Source organism: Microtus pennsylvanicus, chromosome 9, assembly GCF_037038515.1.
Source record: "Microtus pennsylvanicus isolate mMicPen1 chromosome 9, mMicPen1.hap1, whole genome shotgun sequence".
In the NCBI taxonomy this organism is placed as follows: domain Eukaryota; kingdom Metazoa; phylum Chordata; class Mammalia; order Rodentia; family Cricetidae; genus Microtus; species Microtus pennsylvanicus.
The window spans coordinates 63,015,637-63,034,718 of record NC_134587.1 but is presented as its reverse complement, the minus strand read 5'-3'; the positions used below and the strand labels follow the sequence as shown (position 1 = coordinate 63,034,718).

The 19,082-nt window shown below is 42.4% G+C and overlaps 1 protein-coding gene across 2 annotated transcripts in view; it reads left to right on the top strand.

Moving 5' to 3' along the window:
* Csmd1 (CUB and Sushi multiple domains 1) overlaps positions 1-19,082 on the top strand; it is a 1,402,422-nt gene that overhangs the window by 1,208,580 nt on the left and 174,760 nt on the right. For both annotated transcript variants that reach the window (XM_075986282.1, XM_075986281.1), the window contains exon 27: positions 14,013-14,204. In XM_075986282.1, coding sequence (XP_075842397.1) covers positions 14,013-14,204 — 192 coding nt within the window. The remainder of the gene's footprint in view (positions 1-14,012; positions 14,205-19,082) is intronic.

Here is a 19,082-nt window from a genome sequence, read left to right as displayed (position 1 = left end):
GATAAGGCCGTAACAGCAACACAAAGAAGTAACCTATTAACTAATGTACCTAATGTAAATAGCTATAAAAGTTCTCGATAAAAGTTCTGCAAATGAATTTAAGAGCACATTCAGGTCATATGTCATAACCAAAACAAATTCATTCCCAAGATGCAAGGATGGTAACACAGATACAAAGTGGTAAATATGTTTCAGTAGCAGGGACGCACTTTAGGAATGAAAACCTATGATCATTGCAATTGGTGCAGAAAAGGTTTTTGCTGAACTTCAGCAAACATTTCTGATCAAAGCCCTGAAGAACTGGCAACAGAAGCAGCAAACCCCATCCTAAGAAAAGCTAAATTTGAAGGCATTATACTAAACAGAAGAAACATTGAATGAGACAAGACTGCCAACTCTCTCTATTCTTATTCAGTATAATGCTCAATGTATTAATTAAATAAAAATAAAAAACAGAAGACATATGAGTAGAAAATTAAGAAGTCAAATTATCCATATTTGTAGATAACAGGATCCTATACTCAAGAGACTCCAAAGACGACAAAGAGTTGTAACTTAGATGCTTTCACTAAAGCCAGCACAGAGAATCAATAGCTCTCCTATGTACTAGTAACCAACACTCAGAGAAAGAAACTAGAAAAGAGTCCCATTCATCACCATAGCTTTTGAAACATCATAAAATATAATCCATGTAGCCACAGGGGTGGCAGATAGACTTCTTCTACAATGAGAACTTTAAGACAGCAAAGGAAGAAACTGAAGAGCAAACTGGAAGGTGAAGATGGGTAGATAGATCTCTAATGATCATGAAAGGGCAGAGTATTTAACTATTGTTAAAATTGGTACACTTAAAGTGATCTGTGTATTTATTGCAGACCCCACTGAAATTCTGATTGCATTTTCCACAGAAATAGAAAAATCAATACTAAAATTTAAATGGAAAGGCAAGAGTCACTAAGTAGCTAAGTCAGTCTTTAGTAGAAAGAGCAATGCTGGAGACAGCCCAATAACTGATCAAATGTAGTTCAGAGCTGTGGTGATTGGACAGCATGATGCTGGCTTAGACCAATGTGCAGACAAGATTATAGAACAGTAAAGAAGATTCAAACGACTGCAATCATTCAAGTTTTGGCAGTGATGTCAAAAATATGCCCTGGAGGAAAAAATAACCCATTAAAAGGTTCTGGAAATACTGGATTTCTACTTGTAGTAGAATAAAAACAGACCTGTACCTCTCAGCCCACATAGAAACCAACACAAAATTCATCAATGACCTTAGCTAAATATGTGAAAAATTTAGAAGCAAACATAATGGTCCCTGATACAAGCATATGCAAGCGCCGTCTGAGCATGACCCCAAATAGCACAGGAATTAGTCCCACGAATTGACAAATGGAATGATATGAATTTCAAAACAGTTTGCACAGCCAAGTAAATAGTCTCCAGCGTGAAGAACTGGTCCTTAGAACAAGAATAAATTTTTAAGCAAGTACACATCAGAGGGTTAATCTCGAGAATATATGAAGAACTGTATTTTAAAAATCCAATCAAGAAATGAGATAATGAGCTAAACAGTTCTCTGAAAAATATATACAAACACTTAAAAATATGTTCAATATTCTTTGCTCTGAGCAAAATTCAAACTACAACTAACTTCCTTGGATTCCCATATCACCCCAGTCAGAATGACCACTGTTAAATGTATTCAAAGGACTTCAATATATGATGTGGCCACTCCATCTTCTGCAGATGGCAGAATTCAGCCTCTCTCAAACATCTGTATAAAAGCCTTTGTAATAAATGCCCGTATGCAGATTTCATGGTGAAGACCCAGTCCGCGAGCAGATTGTGAGGAAGTGTTTTCTGCCCCTTAGCAGAGTTCCTGTTGTGTTTCCGTGGCTTTGACTGCCATGGAACATATTCTCTTCTTCACGCAGCATGTGTGCCTTTGCCGGACTTTCCCTTGATGTGGCTTCCTACATACTTGTTTTACTCATCGATGTTTAGTATGTTGAGGCAAGTTGAAAAACTGCAGACTGTTTTCATTTTATAAAGTTTCTCAATTTTAAATGAGCACAAGTTATCCTGCCATTAGTAGACTTTTAACAATTTATTATTAATGATCATTTCACGTGCCTTAAATAACGCTAAGGGTGGGGTTCCGTTGGTAGAGCGCTTGGCTATGTCATTCGTGGAGTCCTGCATTCAAGCCTTCGCACAGTATAAACGGGCCATGGTGGTTAATGCCTGTGATTGTCACACTTGTGGGGGAAGCAGGAGGATGAGGAAGTTCAGGGCCACCCTCAGTTACCTAGTGAGCCAGAGGACTGCCTGAGTTACAGGAGACCCTGTCTCAAAATAAAATAGAATTGGATGAGATGGGAAAGCATGGAATAAAACAAGTAAAATAAAATAAATAAAATGAAGCATGACTAATAAAAGCCCAGAGCAGTTATTGGGGTTCAATCTGAAGACCAGAAAAGTAAAGCAGCCAGCCACTGGCTTTTACCTCAACCTCAGTCCAAAAATGGTGCTTCTGCCTCCAGGAATCTTGGAATGAGACTGAGTCTGTGAGCTGTCTTCTCCCATTTTATAATCCTCTCTGGGTCTGGGATTAAAGGTGTGCACCACTAGGATTAAAGGCATGTACCATCTGGTTTCTATGGCAAACTAGCATGGCTCCTGGGGTTAAAGGTGTGTGTTACCACAGCCTTGTCTGTAAGACCAGTGGGGCTGTTTTACACTCTGATCTTCAGGCAAGCTTTATCTATTAAAATACAAATGGAATGCTACTACAATAAAATACAAATACTGAGTGAGGAACATTGTCCCCATAGTTGCTACTGCTTCTTCAGTGTCTTTGATTCAAGGCCCCAAAGGAAACAGAGGTTGTCACTGTTGTGGTAGGAGCAGCGGGCTATGTTCCCGCCGCCAGGCCGCCCGCATGGTTAGCTTTATACCTGAAATAATTACACAGAAACTGTATTCTTTTAATCACTGCTTGGCCCATTAGTTCCAGCCTCTTATTGGCTAGCTCTTACATATTGATCTAACCCATTTCTAATATTCTGTGTAGCACCACAAGCTGGCTTACCAGGAAAGATCTTAACCTGCTTCTGTCTGGAGTGGGAGAATCATGGCGACTCCCTGACTCAGCTTCTTTCTCCCAGCATTCTGTTCTGTTTACTCCACCCACCTATCAAATGGGCCAAAGCAGTTTCTTTATTAATTAACCAATCAATGAAAGCAACAGATGAGAAAGAAATCACTCCCACATCATGTCACATAGTCGCCTGTGTGTTTCCCATCTCTTTGTGTGGGACAAAATCCCTCCCCAGGGAGACGAACCATGGGTTCTAGGAAGACATCACGTCAGATGTCCATTGTCCTGCCTGCTTAGCAAAGAGTGTAAAATGGGGACACTGAGTACTGCAATTATGTCCACTATAATCAGCCAAACACTTTCCATTACTGGGTAATTACCATTTAATCATGCATGAAACACAAGAAAATCGAGTTCATTGCCCAAAACTGACCTTTGCTCGTGGGTTAAGTGCACTTGGGCTATTTCTCCAATGCCTCACTAGCATTTTGTACATTCCACCAGCTTTTGTACTCTGGGGACAATGATGGGAGAAGCTTTGCAAGATCTGACTCTGCTGGATCAATTTCTTCCTCGCTAGCAGTGTTGGCTAAGGGCTACCCGACTGGTCTCTCCAATTTACTTTATTGAAAGATAATTTAATAGTCGTGTTTTCATTTAAAAGTAATTGGTTGTTTACAACAGGAGGAGCCTTTGGCCCTGCTAATTGCTGAATGGGTTGGGATTGTTTTATAGGGGAGAAGCCATTAGAAACTGGAGGCTCGTGAGGTGAAGTTCCAGGCAAAAGCAGCCTGAGAGTCTCTGCCACCACTGAGCCTGTCTGCTTCCTCAGAACCTTCTAGAGTCTTGTAGAAAGCAGACCAGACAGTAGTACATCACTGCTTGTAGACAAGTCATGGTTGAGACTTGGTTGGGAGAGTTGCATCATGCTTTTCTAAGATACTCATTTTATTTTATGTGTGCGAGAGTGTATATGTGCCACATGTGTGTGCACAGGGCCTGTGCAGGTCAGAAGAGGGCATCATATCCCCTGGAACTGGAGTTACAGGGGTTATGAGCCACTCTGGTTGCTGAACACCAAACCTCAATCCTCTAAAAGAGCAGCAAGCAGTCTTAGCCTCTGAGCCTTCTGCCCAGTGTCACCTTTGATGGGCCTGGTGTCATGGCTCCTGAAATATACCTAACAATGTGCATTGAAGGATGGAGACAAGGATGCTGAAATCCTTGGTCCTAATCCTGTGGGGTGCTGAAGTCTGTCTTAGCTATGTTCTTTTTTAATTAGCAATGGCAATGGCAAGTGAGAGGTGAGAAATGATTCAGTCCACAGTCCTCCTACTCTTGGTTCCACCTCTATTACCCAGTGGTTCCTGCTCTTAGCACATACTACCTGCAAGGCTTTCCCAGTATATCCCTGTCCACCAGGATCCTTTGGAACCGTGATGCTGAGGGCGAGCCTTCTTCCCTTTTGAGACACACTACTCCACTTGTGTTATTGTCCACAGATATCCATGCCTTACCCCCTTGTGGTTGAACGCCAGCCCAACGTGGCGCAGTCACTGACACATGACAGCCCAATGTGGCACGGTCTCCATCACTCCCTCTCATTTTTGATCCTTCACAGGGTCCCCGCCCTGGATATGTGCATATCACCTCAGGGGAGGAGTTGCCCAAAGCCACCTGCTCTTCTCTTTGTTAACATTGTCATCAAGTTATTGATGACACCAAGCTTAGACAAAGAGACACAAGACATATAGCTACAGTCATGTCTGCTTTGTCAACCTCTAAGATTCCAATTACATGACTTCCCCTGGGCATCTGCAGATATCTCAAATAAAACATGACTGTCCCTGGAGACTGTCCATGACGTAGTCTAAATTTCCAACAAGGCTAGGAGGCTGGTCTCTGTTGCAAAGCTACCTTATACCAGTGTTGAAATAGGAGCAGGGGGGCTTCGTCCCCGGCACCCGACAGCCCACATGGCTAGCTCTAGCTTATGCCCCAAAATAATTACACGGAAACTGTATTCTTTTAAACACCACTTGGCCCATTATATCTAGTCTTTTCTCGGCTAACTCTCGCACCTGGACTAGCCCATTTCTAATAATCTGTGTAGCCCACAAGCTGGCTTACCAGGAATGATCTTAACCTGCGTCTGCCTGGATTGGGAGAATCATGGCGACTCTCTGACTCAGCTTCTTTCTCCCAGCCTTCTGTTCTGTTTACTCCTCCCACCTATGTTTTAACCTATGAGGCCAAGCAGTTTCTTTATTACTTAACCAATGAAACAACAGACAGAAAGATGACCCTCCTCCATCATACCAGTCTCCACCAAAAAGAGCATCAGCTCATGGCTCTGAGGCTGATCATTTTGAGTTTGGTTTCAGGAAAGCTTTGTTTATTTTTTTTCTCAGAGAACAAATCAAATCAAGCTACTTCTGATTAGTGCAGCATTCACTATGCCAGTTATGGTAAAAGCAAGCCTGCCTCTGTCTGGAAGAAATTCTGAGTCTGCTTTGTGGCCTCACAGTGGTGGTCCGGTTCTCTCTCCTTATTCTGTCCTCACACCCATTCCATGCTCCGTTTTTTGACTTTTGAGCTTGCACCGTACCCTCTAGGGAACTCGTTTTTCTTCTATCACCCAGCTGCTTCCATCACCTCCTGCTGGAGTGCTCACTTCTCAGCTGGAGATAACGACCACTCCTTTGAGAAAATGTAAAGGAAATGGGAGGCTGCTCCTGCAAATCTCATCCTCGCCCTTCACACATTAGTGGTGGTCATTTCTGTAGCTATGTTTGATCCATCATCATCCTTCTGCTCAGAGAGTATTGACCTGGCACCTAGTCCCCTGTGTTTACCGCCTGCCTCCTGCCTGAGACCTGATGACGTTTGGTCTTCACTTTTTGACCCAGTGTGTGTTCTTGGGCTAACTTCTCCTGAGTCCTTACTTTTCAGCTATTGGTTCTGGTGACACTATGTATCTTCTAAGTGGGTGTTTCATGTCTGCTCTAATAGCCACAGCTCTTGGAGAGGCCTGATTGCCCAAGAACCCCCTCAATGAGATGCATGTGGAAGTGCTTCTTACGGGGGCTTGAAGATTTTTTTTTCCTGGACCAATGCACAGTCTCATTCAGCCAGTTAAAAAATCACAGGATACAGGCCTGATAGATGCATTTGGCAACATAGGGCATTATTAAAGAGTCCATGAAACATTTACATATTCTCAATTCCATCACTGCTTGCAAAGAAAACATATGTGCATGTATAAGGCATATTCATGTACAGACAATTGAGTAGCATGTACAGTATACATAGAACTATAAACAGAATAAAACTCACTTACATTTACTATGAACCATGGAAGAACAGATGTAGATGCACACGCCTCATAGTTATATAATTTCCAGACTGGCAAACCGAGCCCACTCTTTGTGGCTGGGCATGGCTCCATCCGCCGCAGTTCTGGAACCTCAAGTATGTATACCAGATTCCATTAGCATCTGTCTCCCAGTTAATTAGGCTAAATTAGGAGTTAACACTCTTTTTACTGCTGCGCAGTTTTAGTGAGCCTGCCCACAAAGGTGAGGATACAAAGGCACTTTGATGTGTTTCCTCCCAACACCGGATAGTGATTATTTATTCTCAGTTCCGGAGACACACTGACTCCAGGGGAGAATTACGTGATAAACGATTCAGTCCGCGGTTCTCAAATTAGATTTTCCCCTCTCTTTGGCCTCCTGCTTCACAACACTCAATTCAAACAGACAACAGAGCGATTCTCCTGACGCCCACTTGGCAGAACAGCCACAGTCCTACAGCTCTGACTGAGAAGCAGGAGGCACAGTAAATGCCTGCATGCCATGTTGCGGTGCCAGGGTGACTGGGCAGGCAGGTACTTTGCATGCTGCTCATAACTAAGGCAGTGGACCTCCCGACATCGTGAACCAAGCCCCTGTTTACCGGTGACACACAGACAGGTTACAGGATGCCTAATGAAAGCCTTTAATGATTTCCCCACCTCTGGTCCGCCTCTGTCAATGAAAGCATTGCTAGCAGCAACTAGAATGCCGAGAATCAATTTAACTGTAGTCAGAGATGTGAATAAGTGTTTTCAAGAAGGGTCTTTGCAGGCTAGAGCTAGCATCTTCAATTGTTTTGACTTTATTTGTTATAAGGAAAGAAATCAAAATAACCGAACAAAGAACCTTATAGCTCATAAATATGGAAATCTGTAATTTGGGGCCATTTAAAAATTTTAATATTAGTATTCCTATTAGATATATAGCATTTTGAAATAAGCTGAAACACCACACTGTCTTTAAACACCCAAGAACAATGGTATCAGGCTTTCTAAAGTTCTTTAGTTTTGATGTGGTGAAATGAACTACTAATTAATATGTTTGTCTCTGCATATTCATAGCTGCCTTTTATGAGAAGTTCACTTGAGTTCATCATGAGGAGGGAACTGTGGGCAAAGCACAATCATTCATGCCTATGAACATGTCATGGAGAAACCCACTTAAAGAAGAAATCGACTGTTAATCTCTTGCACCCAGTGTTTGACACGATCTAATTTGAACAGCCATATAGTATCCTCTGTAGAAGCTATCACTGTATTAATTTATAAGACTAGAAAGATAATGGCTTATACATGGTGCTCCCTAGATGAGATATTGGCTTTCCAGGGCTTATTTTAAGTCTCAGGTCTGAAATAAATAAAGAGCTAAAGTTACAATGTCTAAGTGGTGGCATTAGAATGTAACTGTGGAGCATTATTAACCAAGAGGGAACTTGCAAGGATAGTTACTTACAAAAAGTGACAGAAGTGACAGCCGAATACCAAAGTAAAAACAACTGTGTGTTAGAGTGGGGGATTGGGGTACAGCCTACCTTAATGGTTATATCAGCAAGCTTCTGGAATTGTCTACTCCCGCTTCATTATCCTGAAACATTCTCATGGGATTCCTACTGAGTTCTGCTTTTAATGAAATTCGTATGACCATACCATGAAATTGAAGTGGTTAATTTATTCCTTGGATTTTTTTTCAGATGTAAATCTTGATATACACATCTGTATGGTGGGAATACTGCAAGGTGTATTTTCAAAGCCAAGAAACACGTATCAACAGACAAGATATGTAAAAGCAAATTTACAGGGCTGGAGCAATGGCTCAGCAGTCAAGGAAGGACCTTTGCTGCTCTTACAGGAGACCAGAGTTTGGTTCCCAGCACCCATGTCAGGAGGCAGACAACATTCTGTAGCTCCAGTTCTAGAAGACCCTATACCCTCTTCTGGCCTGCCTTGACACCCACCTACTCCCATATACATATACACTCCCGTACACACACACACATATACACACACACATGTACACACACATGTACACACACATGTACACGCACGTACACAAAACCATGAACCACACACACGTATACATACCCATACCCACACACCTTTTCACACACTTAGATACAGAAAAATAAATCTTAGGAAAAAATAAAGATGAAGAGAATTTACTGTGTGGAAGTATCAACCCAAAGATCTGTGAGGATATGTCCTAAGCTTGTCTGGCACTATTTGTACCAGTGTCCCTGTTCCTGTCCACACCTGCTTCTGCTTCTTAACACTTGTCTCCTCTCACAGGCTAAGCCCTTCCGTGTCCTAGGATGTTGTATACTTCTGTCTGGGGAGTCCTTCTCCTTTCTCTTATACATGTTGTCTTTCTTCCGGCTTACAGCACCAGCCTCCTGGGCAAATGGAATTGTGTTAACTGGAATGAGCTTTTGTGTGGTTCAGTGTTCGTTAAATGCTTATTATCCAAAGGAAGCAGGCACCGTGACCTGCAGTGGGTGTTGCTGTCAGCGGGGTTTGTACCTCTGTAAATTTGTCTGCAGTTAGCAGGAATTGTACAGCATGCGATCACCAGTGCTTCTGCCACAAAAGCATTCAGAAGTGTGTGACAAGTTCTGGCAACTTTGAATTTTGAAATTAGATACGTATGTGCACATGAGTGCCTGTAATGAAAATAATATTAGATGAGGCAAAGCATGTAGTCACTGTGCACAGTCAGCCAGTCCCACTGAGCGGATACACACACACACACACACACACACACACACACAGAGAGAGAGAGAGAGAGAGAGAGAGAGAGAGAGAGAGAGAGAGAGAGAGATAGGAAAGCTGTGTACTGACTGCACAGCCATGCAAGTCCTGTCATGTTGCTTTCTAAATATGTTTTATTTTGAGGTAGTTTGAGACTCAATGGTGGTTTTATGAACATTCCCTTTTTGTCGGGATCCACACAGTATTGTTTGCAGAGTTCTCCAAACATTGACGCCAAGGTCATGAACAGATAGATCATCTTTGTCTTAATCAGGGTCCTCCAGTTAGGCATGTCAATCTGTTCCCAATACCCATCGGTTCCCATCTCCTAACCCCAGTCAACCAGCAGTCAGCTCTTTCATCATTTCAATTATTTCAGCGTGTTGGAGAAGGATCAGGTATTGTCCAGCTCCCAGGTCGGCTTTATTCCCTGCATAACTCTACAGAATTGAGCATGGTGTCTTAGTAGACAACAGCTGGTCGCTTTGTGTTGTGATACTCCATGCAACAGTTTGCTTCTTCATGCTTTAATCACACATAGTAAAGAACAGAAGGGTTAGTTTCTATTCTGTAATCTCCTGTGACGTTGGCCATCTCTCTGAAGCTTCCAGAAATGCTGGCTCCTCTCTGAACAGTGGTACCTAGGACCCCTTACCTCTGCCCTCATTCCTTTTCTCAGGAGCCATCACTGTCATTGCACATGGACTATTGCCCTAAGATCAGATTCTAATAAACTAAGTGGTGTTATTTTGATTTTGGACTAGAGTGTGGAACATGATGGAAGACAGGCTAAAGCCTTTCTCAACTCCTCATTTCCTGTGTGTGGTGTGGTCTCTCAGGACACTCTGTGGGACTCCTTAAATCAAATATAGAAAGGGACTCTCCTCTCCAGTCCACACAGGCCTAGTCTTAGCCTGTCTTTCTCCTGTCTGCGGTAGTCACCCTCAAAGTTCCCCAGCTCTTCCCCACATCACAGTCCCTCCAGGGTGCATCAGGGAACTGAGGGCTTGTAAGGTAGTTACTCAGAAACAAGTGCCAAGGTGGCAGGGAGTAGGGAGCAAGATGGCATCACACTGCTGATTGTTTCTTGTGGTTGTGAGTGAACAGGATGAGAATGGATGGATGAGGTAAGAACAGATGAACAAACTGGACGAGAAAGACAAGACAGAGAGGAATAAAGCTTTTCCTAAGGCATGGGTTCAATCTCAGAGACTGTGTTCTCTTATTCACACGTGTGGTAGATTGTTCTGGAAGCAGCATTGAAACCCTGGAGACAAAAAGTGGATATTTAGTCTCCCAGTGGCTAAGATGTGTAATATTTGGATACAGGCTTTGTATGTGCTACTTGCTTGCCCAATCACATTTTATGTAACAATCTGTGACCCACAACATGCCTTGTATATTATAATAGTAACCTATAATATAATATAATTTTGGTTATAATCTTTGTCTGGTTTGTAATTTTTACTATATTTTAACTTTAAGTAACTTTAATTTATCTGATCATCTCAGCAATAATATTTTTGATTTAGTCCCAAGGATGTTCTAGTAATGAATGTTAGCTGACTTTTGGGGGTAAGATGAAATCAGAAAACTGATCCAGAAATCATTTAGAGTAAGAGAATTAGGGTAAACAGCACGTTTCCCTCTTCTGGATGCCAAAGCAAATGGTTACTTCTGTATTTAGATTTTTAAAAAACTCTTATTTAAAATATATGACATTTTCCCTTTCTTTCCCTCTTTCAAATCCCTCCCATGTCCTGTCCCTCTAATCCAGTGATTCTCAAACTTGCTAATTCTGTAAGCCTTTAATACAGCTCTTTATGTTGTGCTGACCCCAACCATAGAATTATTTTTGTTTCTACTTCATCACTGTAATTTTGTTATTACTATGAATTGTAATGTGTTTTTCTGATGATGGCCTTAGGTGACCCCTGTGAAAGGGTCGTTCAGCACCCACAGGGGTCGCCAACCCCAGGCTGAGAACCACTGCTCTTATCACCCTCATGTCGTCCCACTATTTCTCAAATCGATTACGGTGGAGAACTCTCAGCTCCCTCCCTAGTACCACATCTGCCTGCATGCCACCATACTTCTCAGCATGATGATAATGGACTAGACCTCTGAAACTGTAAGCCAGCCCCATCGGAATGTTTTATTTTTTAACAGCTGCCATGGTCATGGTGTCGTCTCACAGCAATAAAACCCTAACCAAGAGACGAAGCATCATGCTCACATATGAAGCTCAGGAGCATAACACTGAGAAATGAGAGAGAAAAGGTTCCAGAGGAGTTGGTGTGAACCTGTGTGCAGGATTTCCACCAGCATACAGCATTGAGCCTTCTGGGCACTTACTACTGGAAGGCAAAAATTCATGGTGATCAACCAGGAAAGCAAGGAACTGTAGAAAGGCATTCAGGAAAGTCATTGCTGGAGTGTAGGCAAGGGTTGGGGACGGTGGTCCCAGCTGCACAGTGATCCCATTGGTATGTGTGTAACGGCAGGAGCAGTTTCACTACGCTGCTTTTGGCATGCTGGAGATACACAGGAGTCTGTGATCCAATATGCAATGAAACCCTGTGAGAGAATGGTAGTGAGGGGGTAGGAGAGCTAGCTTCTTCCCTCCCCTGACTCTAAGAAGAAGCCGGACCAGCAAGGGGGCCAGTTCTCATATGGCCTCTTCTCCCGCCTTATCTAATAACTTGGTTATTAGCCTTGTTCCCACGGAGTAGTTAGTGAAAATCAGTGTGTGAGATCATTACGCTCTAATTGCATCCCACTGAGCAGGCCTGGCATCTGACACAGCCCCGACTCACCATGCGGTCCTTGATGTTGGCACTAGCGCTCCTCGGCCCCCTGTGTCTCAGGGCTCTGGTCTGTGTCTCCTCAGTGACACTCATTCTTCTGTCTCCTGTTCACCCATGCTCCTCCATCAGTTTAGAAACCATTCAGCCACACAGTTGTTATTGCTGCTGTTTGGCTGTTTGTTTTATTTTTATTTTTATATATTTGAGACAGGATCTCTTGTATCTCGGGGTAACCTCATCACCTCAAACTCATCATGTAACCATGGACAACCATGGACTTTTTTTGGTCCTCTACTCTTTACCTTCAGAATGCTGGGATTACAGGCATATGCTGTCGTTTTGGATTTATGAGGTGTTGAGGATGGAACACACGGCTTTATGCATGCTAGGCAATACTCTACCAACTCAGTTACACTCCCCAGCTCCACTCCCCTTTTAAGTTGTATTTTCTATTTTTTTGTTGAAGTGAATTTATTTAACTAGCCACAAATAAATGATGCATATCACACTCATGTATAACTGAATATAACACACTATATATAGATATACATATATAAAAAAGAGTATTACAGAATTCATTAGTCAAACGCTAAGGTTGCCCATCAACTCCACAACCTTGGCATTGCAGGATGGGTAGGGCAGGTGTGCATCCCTTTTCCTTATTCCCCCTGTGTCCTGAACGGAGATGTCAACTCATCCCAGCTCCTCATATCAATAGTAACTTTCTGTTGTTGTAGGTAGAAGCAAGAAAGGAAGGGCTCAAGAGGAGGAGAAACTTTAAGCTTTGGGTCTTGGTGTGTATCATCTAATTGTAAGAGCACATGGTTGCTAAAGAAGTAGGACCTGTCAAGTTCCATGGGCTGTCAAGTTCCATGATGTGATAGAGTACAGACACCTGTGTGAGTTTGGGGTGATAGAATACAGACCCCTGCGTGAGTTCTGGGTTCCTAGGCATCTTTCCTGCCTGGGTGGGTAGGAATGCAGCTGCCCATGTGGCATGATTGCAGGAGAGTGCTTCAGTGACTTCTAGCTTGCAGGAACATGACACCCTGCCTAGTGTTGTCTCTGCAATCGCTAGACCTGTACAGCACAACCTGCAAACAACTTGTTGAAATCCTTTTCCGTCGTCATTTCCCTCTCCTTCCTTTCTTCCTCCTCTTTCTCTTATATGAATTATATATGAGTAGAACCTGCTCATTCTGTGTAATGTTGTTTATATGAATGTTTTCAGGGATGACCATTTAGTAATGGATAACTAATTTTTTGAGTCAGGCCTTCCACTGAACACGACCGTTTTGCCTAGACTGGGTGGCCAGTAAGCATTCTCCTGTCTCTACCTCCCCAGCACCAGTGTGCACCTGAGTGCCACTACCTACCTTGGTTTTGACATCAGAAGTAAGTCTTCACGCTTGGACAGCCAGCACTGTGACCACTGAACCATCTGTCCATCCTCCTTTCCTTTTCGCTTTCATGATTCAGGTTTTACAAAAATAAAAAATAGGAAAGTATAGTTGATCATCTTTCCTGGACAGTAGCCTGTGGACCCATAGCGCCTCTGATAAGATTGACATCTGGCCCACTCTGCAGTCACTGGGAGGGGTCACATCAGGGCAACCTTCCAATTGAGCTTTGCCCCAGGTTGAGATTATAGGTCTTCCATTAAATTATTTAACTTGTGATATGTGACATTATTAAGTGGCAGATTAGAAGGGAATGTGTGGATAATGTATACTAAGTATAATATGGTAAAGGTGATATTGAGAATTTCATAAGTGGCCAAATTTCAATAAGATTTTGCTAGGATTTATTCAACATGAGCTCGGAAAAAAAGTGCATGCCCTTGAGTCCTCCCCCAAACAAGACCCCTTTTCTTATGCTCCAGGAAAACATTTGGGGCACTATACCAACGCTGAGCATCTCACCCTAGAGACAGCAACCACCCTAGCATGTGTGGACACCTGGTTCTCCATCACCTGACCAGCTGTTGTTTGTTCTTATACAGCATCCATCGCGTCCACCTGCAATGACCCTGGGATGCCCCAGAATGGTACCCGCTATGGTGACAGCCGGGAACCTGGAGATACCATCACCTTCCAGTGTGACCCTGGATACCAGCTCCAAGGACAAGCCAAAATCACCTGTGTGCAGCTAAATAGCCGCTTCTTCTGGCAGCCAGACCCCCCTTCGTGCATAGGTACTGGGCCCGGGGAAATGGAACTGTCAGGCTTGGAAATGAATGTAGCCTACCGTTTGGATCGGCCTGCTAATGATTGTTTCTTCAGGAGGACGTTTCAGGAGCTTCTTAAATGGCCTCAGGCTCTCTGAGACAATGCTGAAATTTTATTGCAAACCTTTATTTTATTAGATGAACTAAAGGGTATGATTTCCTTAATGTACAGTAATTGACATTTATCTAACATTTCTTGTCCTTAAGAGTTCTTATGTAAATATATATCAACCAAGCCTGTGCGACTTAAAATATTACATGGCTCAAAATTTATAAGCCCACCACTGCTGGCCTCATTTTTAATATAAAGCACACATTCAAGCAAAACCTACTATTGCAAAGCTCCTTCTCTTTTCAGAAGTATGTTTTTCTATAATATCCTGAAAAGTAGAAATTATATTGCCTTTGGGGAAAATGAAAATAGAGAATAAAATTGTGTGCAACACTAATTAAAATTCTCTGTCCAACTTATTAATGTAGTAATAAATGGCTTTGGCAGCTATGGTCTTAATAAACATCTAAGGTCTTATTAGACGTCTAAGATGATCTTTCACAAATACGATCTTAGGGAAATAGATTCTCATATAAAATAGGAATTATATGTAAATTGCCCTTCATTCTGTTAAATATTTTAACATAAAATATCTATTTAAAGCATTCAGTCATAGTTCCAAAGTGATATTTAACTAAACTTTATATTTTTAATGAACTATTTAGCTTACTTGGTACTTCTAGATCTTCTGCTTGAAGGTGTAAAAATTAAATTGATCTGTGACAAAAGGCTGTGTCAGGGAAGCGAGGGACGCTCTTATGGCCCTGAAGACAGGTGAGATTGGAGAGTTCCGTTCATCACCACCTGGCTTAGAGGAACACCGTCCCTGTCTCGTAGGCATCTCTGTGCCTTCATCTTCCTTGCCTTTAAGCATGGTCGGTCTTTCATTGCCTGCCCTGTTGATAGCTGACTCCTGACACTTGGAATATTTTTCAAAATAGAATAAATGCATCTGTCATTGTAAACTTCTTTCTTTTTATTTTGTGAAGGTTCCTCAAAGTGGGGCTTCTCCTTCTGCCTCTTACCAGCGGTTGTGGACGTGTGTATCTATGTTGTATGTACATGTCCTCTATGTGAGTTGTATGTGTATTTTGTGTGCACCTGTGTGTCTTGTATACATATTCTGTGCCTGATTTTTATGTGTCCATGTGTTTTTTATATTTGTTATGCATTGTTATGTATACATACGTACTGTACATGTTTGCCTATGTTGTCTGAATGATTTAATTTTTTCCACTTTATACCTTTAATCTCACAAAGGGAAGCATTAAAAAGGAATTCTAAGTTAATCTCTTAAAGACAATTTATCCTTTCTGTGTTCAAGGGGTAATTGTAAAATTTGACCACTCCTTGATTCTCCGTACCTTTGACATAGCCATCTCTCAGTTACCTAAGCAAGAGCTCAAAAACCCACAGCTCAGCACAAAGCCCTCATTGTCCTTCTGGGTCTGAGCAGCCCTTCCAAGGGCAAGTGGAAATCCTTTGCAGCAACTGAATAGTCAGGTGTTTGAGGGACTGGGCCAGGTTACCCGGATAGATGTTCTGTGACAGAAAGACAGATGCCATTTCGTCATTGCACTGTGAATTTCTCTTGTCAGAAGTGAGGGTTGTGTCCCCTGCAGCGTATTTCTGGAGATGCCTCAGCTGACTGTGAACGAGCTCCCATCTAAATCCTTTACTCAGCAGGCAACATTTTTTAAAACTTTTTTTTTCTCATTTGGAGATAATACACGTTCATTGCGAGTGCTTTATAAGCTATAACAAAGCAAGAATTGAAAAGAGATATCATTTTAACTGGAAGCATTTGCTATTAACATAAACATACATCAATAAAATTCATAAGCATATGTATAGATGCTGCTTTAAAATGACTATAAACATGTCCTGCCTGAACACTAACGTAGCAGTACAAGGTGTTTTGGGTGCTCTTTTGTTTTTCCACCAGATTCTTAGTGATGTGGGGTATCTGAGCACAGCTCACTCTCCTGATACCAGGGACACTGTCTATTCTCTTCATCAGTGCCGTCTAATAGTGATGCGCCCATCTTTTCTGTACAAAGGCACAATGAAGTTCCTTTTTATGACGTCGTCCGCAATAGAGCAGCTTCTGTAAAGCGTCTGTGATTGGAGAGCACTGGTGTCTTTCTTCAGACGTATCTCTCTAAGACACAAGACCCTTCAAAAGTTCATTTACAGCAACTCTGCTTGTCATTAGCCATGTTTGCTTACTTGCCCTAATTAGAAAATCGCAATTTAGGAGGGTTCTTAACCTTAGTGTGTGGGCAGAAAGTGATACATTATTCTTGTTTTAATTCACATTCTAGATTAGACATGGGTCTGAACCTTATCTTTCCACTTGCTTGCTGGCTGGGTGATTTGTATTTTGTTTGTTTGTTTGTTGCTGGTAGGTGGTTTTGTGTTGTTTTTTGCAGACTGGCCAGCTACCATTCTATTCATTTCCCCCACCGTCAGTGTGCTCCGCCTCCTTTGTGTGTACCAGCTCCTTTTTGCTTCAGGCTCCCCTGACATGCCACCAGCTCCCCATGACACATCTAACATGCATTTTCCAGGTTTTGCTGATAATTTCCTCAACATCTGCATTATTATCTCTCTTCTTTTTCTTTCTGAAAGCCCCTTGAAAATGTAATGTCTCTTTTGGACTTTTATAGTTTAGCTGTGGTGTGTGTGTGTGTGTGTCTGTCTGTCTGTCTGTCTGTGTCTGTATGTTATATGTGCATCTCTGTGTTTGTCTTTGCATAGTTTTGTTGTTTGTGTGTGTTGGGTGTTACATGTATATGCTTGTGTGTGTGAACATACATATATGTGTGTTATGTGAAGGGTGTGGGAATACACGTGAATATGTGGCTGTGCTCACTGTTGCATGTGTGTACATGTGGAGCCCAGAAATCAATATCAGGTATCTTCTTTAACCATCTTAGTTTCTGAGACAGAGTCTCTCTGAGTTCAAACTGGAATTCATCAGTTTGACTAGACAAACTGGATAGCAAGACCCTGAAATCCACCCATGCCCACCCTCCCACACCATCACTGGGATTAACTTGGTTATGGCTATGATCAGCTTTATCCGCGGATCCTGGGGGAGTAAATTTGGGTCCTCATCCTGTACACTGTGTGCCTTACTCATGAGCCTTCTCTTCGGCAATATAGCCGGGTCTTCAGGCGTGGGATCTCCAAACTAGAGCACGCTGAATTTTTTTTTTCTTTTTGGTTATTTTGAGACAGGGTTTCTCTGTAGCTTTTGGAGCCTGTCCTGGAACTAGCTCTTGTAGACCAGGCTGGCTTCGAACTCTCAGAGATCCGCCTGCCTCTGCCTCCCGAGTGCTGGGATTAAAGGCGTGCGCCACCACTGCCCGGCAGCACGCTGAATTTTTATAATCAGAATAGTATGCTCTGTCCCTCAAAGCCCTCAAGTTTCACTTTGTTTAGTCTTCTTTTTTCCTTGGGGTCCAAATTCTACAGTGCTCTAAAAAGCGTCCATTTATCTTCTATCTGCACACATGATTTGATGACCAGAGATGGCCCCGACCCGTAGGGCAGGATGACTGGTTAAAGACTCCCTGGATGGTGTGAACACTTCAGGGTTGTGTGCAGGAATGCTGGCTGTCTCATTAGAGGGGCTGCGCATGAGCTGAGTGGGAACTGACCTGTGAGAATAGGCTTGTGACACAGATGGGACTGAGCATGCTTTTGTGGACCCAAAGTCCAGGTGGAGTTGCTAGAGCCTCTGAACTACATCTTCTGAACTGGAATTCCGGCGAAAAGGTTTTATGAGCTCTCTAATTAAAGCCTAATGAAGCACAGATGAAGGATTCCAGAACCAGAAAGAATGGTGCTACTTAACACCACACAGCTTAACAGCTTCATTTGGTGGAGCTCCCGGGACCAGCAGGAAGGACCTGATTCCCCTGTGTTTCCGACAAGTCAATATTTGAGTCACACTCTGAGCAGCCCTCTGTGACAGTGCCCCAAATCTGTCCTAGTTCCTCTCCCAAGTCCTCTGTAGAATTAGAATCTGCCTGGCTTTCAGGCACCTCCAGCTCCACACTGCTATATCAGTATGGCAGCCCTCTCAGATCTACTTCTTATCCCAGATGCTGTAAGCATCCGTCATGATGGGTGATGTGGGAACAGCTTTCAATGAGGGCAATACAGGGACCACATGATGATGGCATGTGGTTACCAAGATGAACTGCATGCCAACAGATACAGGCTTCATCATCTGTCAACACGTCTCGTGTAACTTGAGGGCACTCTCATGGTATTCAGAGAGGCATTGACAAACTAAGTTTATTGTGAAACCCAATGATTTCATTTATTTCATGTTTTGCAGAATTGGATTTTCAGGAATGATCAGTGACTTAACCATTACTTAATAGCTTAATGACCTAATCATTACTGAAAACTGTGGACTACTTTCTTCCACCCTCTTTAATCTTATTTACTCGAAGCAAATCTTTATTTGTAGAGGGGGGAAAGGGATAACCAATTAAGGTATTTTATTATTTATTTATTCTCAAATATGCATATGTATTTATATTGTCAATGATATGAAATGTATATAATTTAAGAGGAATGCTGTAGTTTAATTAAAATGATATTTTGAAACAACTTGGTCACAAGCCCCAGGATTTGCCCAAAGAACCATGGAATCTCTGACAGCATCAGCATCCTAAATATTTGACCTCACATAATTGCAGTGTTTGAACAATGCCCATGTGGTAAAGATCTAACAGAAATTTTATTTAATACTTAGAACAGTACTAAATATCTTC